The sequence below is a fragment of the Vitis riparia genome, chromosome 2, assembly GCF_004353265.1.
Source record: "Vitis riparia cultivar Riparia Gloire de Montpellier isolate 1030 chromosome 2, EGFV_Vit.rip_1.0, whole genome shotgun sequence".
Classification (NCBI taxonomy): Eukaryota; Viridiplantae; Streptophyta; class Magnoliopsida; order Vitales; family Vitaceae; genus Vitis; species Vitis riparia.
Window position 1 is genome coordinate 19,312,709 of NC_048432.1, and position 8,004 is coordinate 19,320,712.

An 8,004-nucleotide genomic window follows, 5' to 3' on the forward strand; every position below is an offset into this window, starting at 1 on the left:
GCGGCATCAAGCTTCTTGTCAAGAGTTTCTGCTGTCCCTTTGCTGCATCAAGCTTGAACTCGGCATGCCATCCTTTTTAGCATATATGTGCCATGTTCTCTCTAGGTGGACATATTCTTAAAAACATGTTCAGAAGCAAACAAAATATAAAATAAAACTGATGCGGATACATACAAGACCTAGACATAAATATTCTCAATCGATCAATCTAAGTGAAGCAAGTGGCAATGGCAGAGACCTGTCACCATCCTCCCACAGGCGAACCAGTCGATGTCTTTGTTTCTAATGCTGATGGTGTTGCTATCCATGAAGAGGGGGGACTCTCTTGTTTTAATCTGGGTGTGGAACAAATGGCAAATGCTTCACTTTCAAGGAATTTTACACACTGAATTTCAGTTAAAAGAAAGTATGCAAGCTTGCTAATTTATCATCAAGGCAGCCTTCCGCCAGTCAGTCATACAAGCAACAAAGAAAAAGAATGAGAGAATCAGTTCAGCAGTGCCTCTCTGCTAAAAACATTCAAAGTTTGAGGATGGATAGTAAAGCTCTCATTCTTCTCTGAGAAAAAACAAAACCTATTGGCTATGTACATATTTCTTGACTGGCAGCTTCTGTACCCTGAACAGATTACAATTAACACAGGACAGAGTACATTTGAGAGTTAAGTAATGGATGCTTCAACACAACCAGAGTGGCTGATCCCGGGAGCATAACATTACCTCAAAATTTTAAAAACCCAATACCAATATCAGACCCCAAATTCAAATGCGCCCATGAAATTGAAGATTCAATTTCGCGCCTGCAGTCACATAATTGGACTAGAAACTTTACCAGCTTGATCCAGTATATCAAGCATTTCTCCCCTGCTCCTCACCATCCTGTGAAACACCTCTCTGATTTGTTGCTGCAAGGGGCCCAAACCTTCCTCCATTTTCCGGCAAGTCTCTGCCAGTTCAGTCACCTGGGCAGCCACCTCCTCCACACGCTCCGGCTCTGCAGGGAAGTGGAAAGAATCGGCAAATTCGATCAGGGATTGCCCTAGTTTCTCCATCTTCTGCATCTCCTCCAACAACCCAGCTGAACCCTTCTTTTCCTTCTTCTTCCAGTCCTCTCCAATTCGGTCTTGCAGGCCAATAATCGATTGTGCCCAAGGCAGTTGCCGTGGAATAGGGAAGTGGGTGGGCAAACCACTCCTTTCTTGGCAAGGAATCGCCGCCACTAAGGTCCATGTTACGAACGACAGGACAATGCTCATCACGAACACCGGCAACGCCAGGCCGGTGGATTCGGCGCCGCGCGGCGCCGCGATATTGCCCAACATCAACTGAATCTGCTTCGCCGCGGACCACGACTTCGACACAGTCCAGGACAGCGATCGGAACTGCCCGGCTACCCGGTCCTTGGAGCCTCTCCGGCCGAAGGACCACGCTCGCTCCGTCGCTTTGGAATTGATGCTCTCCTTGTCCTCCACTGTCATTGACGCCACCAGAGAACTCAAAGCCTTCTTCGCACGCCGAACTTGGCCTTCACCAATCGGCCTCTGTTCCAACGCAGTCACTGCAATCTCCGCCAATTTGTGCCAATGCCGAACCGACTCCACCCCATGCGTCACCGCATTACACACATCCAACGCCTTCACCACCCGTTCAAGCAGCTCAGGAATGAGACGATCCAGAGGGGGCCTGGCGATATGCGAAGGGTCACGACCCATAAACACCAGCGCCTTGAACTCCGCTTCGCAACAGAGAAAGACATCAAGCAGCTTCCGCAGCCAAGCTATTGAAAGAAGAGGGTCGACGGAGGCATCAGCAGTGGCATCAGATGCAGAAAGGAGATCAGAGAAGCGATCAGCAACATGTTTTTGGAAAATCTCAAGGTCCTCAAGGTCTTGCTCATGGTTGCCATCCATAGAGGCAATCTGGTTTCTGCGGATGCTGATGCGGCCCAGAAAGGAGCCCTGATACTCAGTTGCAGGCATGATTGAAGAAGAAGGGGTGGGAGATCGAGAGAGAGAGAGGGACCGAGAGACAGGAAAAATGAAAAGGGAAGAAAGCAGAAGAGAGGAAGTCAAAAAAGAAGAGGGTGAGATGAAGAATCGGTTGTGGCAGTTATACATATGAGGTTATACACATGTACATCAGTGGTGTAGCTTATTGGGGACGAGACCGTTTCTTCTTTATCTTCTCTTGGACGCTCACTGCGAACCATTCCTCCTTTCTTCTCTTTCCCTTTTTGCCCTCCTATTCACTCGAGTTCAATTCCGATTTCCAAATTCCAAGTAGGTTGGTGCAATTCTTACTTATTTTAAAATAAGCTCTTTTTCTTTTCTTTTTTTTTTTTTTTTTTTGCGTTTTTTAAGTTTCCTACATCCATTGTCATTCAAGTTCCGAAATCTAACGGTTAGTTTGGTAATGGTTCTTTCATATGGTTTTTTTTCTTTAAAATATAAAAATAAAAAATAATTGAATTCAAAGGGCATTTTCTATATTTTTTTTACTTTTTTTTTTATAGAATATTTTGAGTAGTAGAGAATGGTTTGATATTATATACTAATATATTAATGTAGAGTACACTAGTGGAAAATAAATTAGAAAAAATATTTTTTATTTTTAAGTTCCTATATAAAATTTTATTTTTAAAGTTAATTAAAAATCTGTTTGATAATAATTTCAAAAAATATTTTTAATATTTATAATAATTAAAAAAATTTATCATTCAAATATTAGAAATACTAAAAGCATTTTATGGAATCACTCCTAAACGGATTATAAGAGTGCAATTTGTATTAATTTTAAAAAGCATTTCTAGTGTTTTTAATACTTAAAAATTTTTATCTTTTAATTATTAAAAATTATTAAAAATATTTCCTAAAATTAAAATTATTATCAAACACACTCTAAGGTTATTATAAGTGTTTTTAAAAATTGTTTTAAACAATATTGAGAAACAAATCTTAAAATATTAAATAGGAATTTAAAATTTTTGTTTAAATAAATTATTTTGTTGTAAAAATATTTTAGGATTTGTTAAATAATATTTTTGAAAAAAGTTTTTGAGAATAATTGTTGCAAAAGTACTTTAATTTTTCAACAACAACAAAAGAACACAAAACACAATATCATTATATATAATATAAAAATTTTCAATCATTTTCTATATTTGGGATTGAGAACTTTACAAAACACTTCAAAATACCTGACTTATTATAAAGTTAATGAAAAAAAATCAACTTTAAGCCAAAATCTTGCTTAATGTGTATTTTAGCTTAAAATTTTATTTTAAAAAAGTGTCCCAAATAGTATTTAGTATAATTTAATTATTTTTTATATATCTTGTTTGGACATAAAAATTTCTTTTTAAGCAATTTTATTTTTGAATAATATTTTGCATGAAATTCCATTCTATTGAATTCAATTTAAATTTAAGAAAAATTCAGAGCAGATAAATTGAGAGAAAAGAGATTCCAGAGAATGGCAGTTCGGTGGTATTGGGAAAAAGAGAGGGGAGTTATAGCGAGAGGGTTGGAAAATGAGGAGTTGGCGAGTGAGGGAAGATGAAAGCGGCGTTGAACGCGTTGTTGGACAGAAGGAAGAGAAAGAGGGGCCAGTGTAAGAGCCCCATCGGCTCTCAGCCCTCAGCTCTCATTGGGTGGCTTTTGACCCAGTCCTCTCTCCACAACCCCTCCCACCATCCATATTCAGGGGCAGGGACCCACTCCCACGACCCTCCTGCCGCCCATCCTCGCTCATCACACTGCCCCCAATCATCTGGTTGATTGACGGCCTGGATTTTATCTGGATTTCTGTGTCTTTTTTTCTAGGCAGATCTGGCCCCAGTCTACCTGCAGATCTCTTGAACCCGGCCCACCCGCTCAATTGGTTTTTCGTTTGCCGGTCTGATAAAATCAGTCAAATCGATTTACGTATTTGATTCAACCAATTATAGTCATTTTAGTTTTTTTTTTTAAATAATTTTAAACCAAATCCAATCTATCAATTTTTTTAACCATACACACCCTCAAGTTTAACATAATTTATACATAATATTTATGGAGAAGATAATTAAAGAGGGGTGAAATACGTATGCCTTTGTTTCAATATCAATGATCTTGATAATAGATATTTCGATTAAAATATGGAAAACATGTCCCAAAGTTTCATTCTTCCTTTCAAGTTTCAACATCCTTCCCGAAATATGTGTGATGAAAGCAGGAAAATGGAATCTGAATTAATTATCAAAAATATAGACAGAAAAGTCAAGATGTTGGGGACCATAACTCTGCGGCTCAGGGCCTCAGGCTTTACAAGGTTGACGAGGCCTAATATATCATTTGCCAAACGTGGCGATTACTTGGAAATGGAGCCGGCTCAACCCGGTTGGTCAACCTCATAAAACCATTAATAAAAATATTTTATTTTAGGTAAAATCATCAGAGATTGTTCATTTCTTTAATAACAATAATTTCTCAGCAGGTATGACTTATGAGCATGGTCCATCGAGACAGCTTTCACGTCTGTATTTTCAATTGTGTGCGCTTAATATGATTCTTCTCAAACAGATTTTCCAAGAATTTAATAACGCATGTTTTTTTAAAAAGAAAATTATTTTCTCAATACTTTTTGAATTGTCCAACACATAAGTCCCATTTTAGAATTGTCCAATACTTTTTATTAGAAATAGAAAAAGAACATATATCTTTTACCATGAAAAAAATTTGTATTTTACTACTATCTTAGCCCTCATTATTATTATTATTATCATTATGTTGTATGAGCTTCAATAAAATTGACCATGAAGGGTAATATATTGGTTTTTATTGAATAACTTCATCTTGTTAATTTTTAATAAGAACAATTACTTTTTTTTTAATCAAAGTAAAAATTAATTTTATGCTCTTCTTTAAAGTCATAAGACATTATTATTATTTTTAATGTTTATTGAAAAATATCTTTTATTAGGGTATCATTTCGAAATCAAAATCGGGTTAATTCTTGATAACTTTTTGAATTTGTATTTTTCAAATTACAGTTTGTTCACTTGGAATAAGTATTTAAAAGAAATAATAATTCAAAAATGACAAAATATAAATACTTCAATGTCAATGCTAGTTGAGTTATTGAAAGTTATAACGGTTGTTTTCAAGTTTGATAAAACTATTAAATATGGTGGAAGAGCTTATGCGGGTGATTGTTCATTGTGTAAATGAATTTTATAATATTAGGATTTTAGAATTTTGCTTTCAACTTGGATTTTCAATTAAAGTTAAAATGAAAAATTTATTAAAAAAACATAATTGTCAAATATAAGGAATGGTGAATTATGTTGAATGGAAGAAAGTCAAAGAAAGATTTAGTAAAATCTCGTAACCATGAATGGAAAAGTGGATGAAGATAGAAGCCCACACGGCATCATGTCTAATCGCTATTTGATTGGGTCACCACTCATATCTTCATCTGGGTCCCTAATTCACAGAGCCAAGTGGGGTTTTATTTATTTATATTATAAAGAGAATCTTATAGGATTTTAGCGCCCCATTTGTGATTGTTCAACAGATTAAAAGATGCTTTGGTCTGGTTACTAGGCTTTCCTATAGCCTACATGTGTCCAAAGCTCTTCAGAGTAAATTCAAAGGTCAACCTTTTCCTTCTAGACATATCCTATGCACCTGATCGGAGCCTCTTGCATCACGTGACCGACCACTCCTCTGAGCCCGACCTCTATTTGAATCCAATTTTAATTCGAGGGAGGTGTTTGGATGCAGCGATTTACACGCCCTAGCCGAGCGGAGAATTGGCGAACCGCAATCCAAACGCGCTGGCCCAATCACCCCACGTTGGTCCTATGTAAGCCCAATTCTAAACTATATGTAAAGTGGTTTGTGGTTGCGGTTAGCCTGTGGCAGAAATTCTGGGCCCCCAAATGTAAAGCAGGCCAAACAGTTGGATGGGCTGGGCTGCTCTGCTCTCCTTGCTTTAAAGTTTAGGTCTAATTCAAGTGGGCTTTATGGTATGTTTATCGTCAGATTCAGGAATCTCTATATTAAAAGATATAAATTTTTTTAATAGTAATATTATTTTTTAAAACAGTCCCTGTATCAATTTTATATTTTTAAAGTATTTATATATATATATTTTTTGCTTTGCAAAAAAGTAAGAGATATTTAAAATTAGCTACAAAACTGAAATAAAAACATTCATATAAGTAGATGATTATTAATCTTTATATAAATAAAATGAAAATAAATTTAGAAAAATATGATTTATTAGTTTACCTTTTATGTGCTAGAACATCATTAATTTTGTTGTAAAATAAAGACAAATATAATGCAAATCAAAGTAGTAGAGATAAAATATATCTTACTTTGATATATAATATGGAAGAAGGAATCAAAGAAGAGAATTGAGAAAGTGAAAGAAAGAGAGAAAGAGAGAGAATGAGAGGAAGAACTTTCTTTCTTTCTCGGGATGCTTTTACATGGAGGGGTAAGAAGCCTTTTATAGGCTTCATAATATGAACTCCATTTACTCATCTTTAAGATGAGTAATGGGAGTTCATAATGGCCATCAATGTGGTCATTCATTCTTTTCATTTACAACACTCCCCCTTGGATGACCACCATATTAAAGAATATGCCTCATTAAAACCTTGCTAGTAAAAAACCCTATAGGAAAAACCTAGCGAAAGAAAAAAAGTACAATATTCTTTTCTTGGTATATTAGGACTGTCTCGTTAAAAACCTTGCCAGTAAAACCCAGTAGGACAAACCTGGACGAAGGAAAAAGAGTACAGTACACTAACACCCTTTTACAAGCATACTCTCCCTCATGTCGATATCCTTGAGTTGATGCATTCCAATCCTGTGTATTAACTTCTTGAATGTTGAGGTTGGCAATGATTTTGTGAATAAATCTGCTAGATTATCACTTGAGCGTATTTGTTGCACATCAATTTCACCACTCTTCTGGAGTTCATGTGTATAAAAGAATTTTGGTGAAATGTGTTTAGTTCTATCTCCTTTAATATAACCCCTGTTATTTGTGCAATGCATGCAGCATTATCTTCAAATAATGTTGTCGGGTCACCTTTGATAGAGGAGAGTCCACATGATTCTCGAATATGCTGGATTATAGATCTTAGCCATATACATTCACGACTTGCTTCATGAATTGCAGTATTTCCGAATGATTTGATGATGTGGCTACCATTGTTTGTTTGACAGATCTCCATGAAATAGCAGTACCATTGCAATTAAACACATACCCTGTTTGTGACTTGCCTTTATGTGGATCTGAAAGATATCCTGCATCTGCATATCCAAGCAATTGTTGCTTTGATTCCCTTGAGTAAAATAAACCCATATCAGTAGTTCAGCGAAGATAACGCAATATATGTTTGATACCATTCCAATGTCTTCGAGTTGGAGCGGAACTGTATCTTGCTAATAAATTGACAGAAAAAGCAATGTCTGGACGTGTACAATTGGCAAGATACATAAGTGCACCAATAGCACTAAGATACGGTACTTCAGGACCAAGTAACTCTTCATCCTTTTCGCAAGGACGAAATGGGTCCTTTTTCACATCAAGTGATCGGACAACCATAGGAGAACTTAAAGGATGCGCTTTATCCATATAAAAACGTTTCAAAACTTTCTTAATGTATGTTGATTGATGTACTAAAACTCCATTTGGGAAATGCTCGATCTGCAGGCCGAGACAAAATTTTGTTTTTCCAAGATCTTTCATCTCAAATTCTTTTTTCAAGTAATTTGTTGTTCTTGTGAGCTCTTCAGGAGTTCCAACAAGATTTAAGTCATCAACATACACTGCAATAATTGCAAATCCGGTTTCTGATTTCTTAATGAAGATGCATGGGCATATAGGGTTATTCACATACCCTTCTTTTAGCAAGTATTCGCTAAGGCGATTGTACACATGCGTCCAGATTGCTTTAATCCATACAAGGATCGTTGTAACTTGATTGAGTACATGCTACGAGGCTTTG

At 36.3% G+C, this 8,004-nt stretch overlaps 1 protein-coding gene across 1 annotated transcript; it reads right to left on the reverse strand.

Moving 5' to 3' along the window:
* Window positions 1-390: 390 nt before the first annotated feature.
* LOC117927920 lies at window positions 391-2,136 on the reverse strand. The gene has a single exon (XM_034847651.1). It carries the CDS (start codon window positions 2,114-2,116, stop codon window positions 806-808), a length of 1,311 nt encoding a protein of 436 aa, XP_034703542.1. The 5' UTR covers window positions 2,117-2,136; the 3' UTR covers window positions 391-805.
* Window positions 2,137-8,004: the final 5,868 nt, after the last annotated feature.

Bases quoted from the DNA above. Each gene is read 5' to 3' on its own strand.
- LOC117927920 (XM_034847651.1), bottom strand. From the start codon at position 2,116: ATGTATAACTGCCACAACCGATTCTTCATCTCACCCTCTTCTTTTTTG.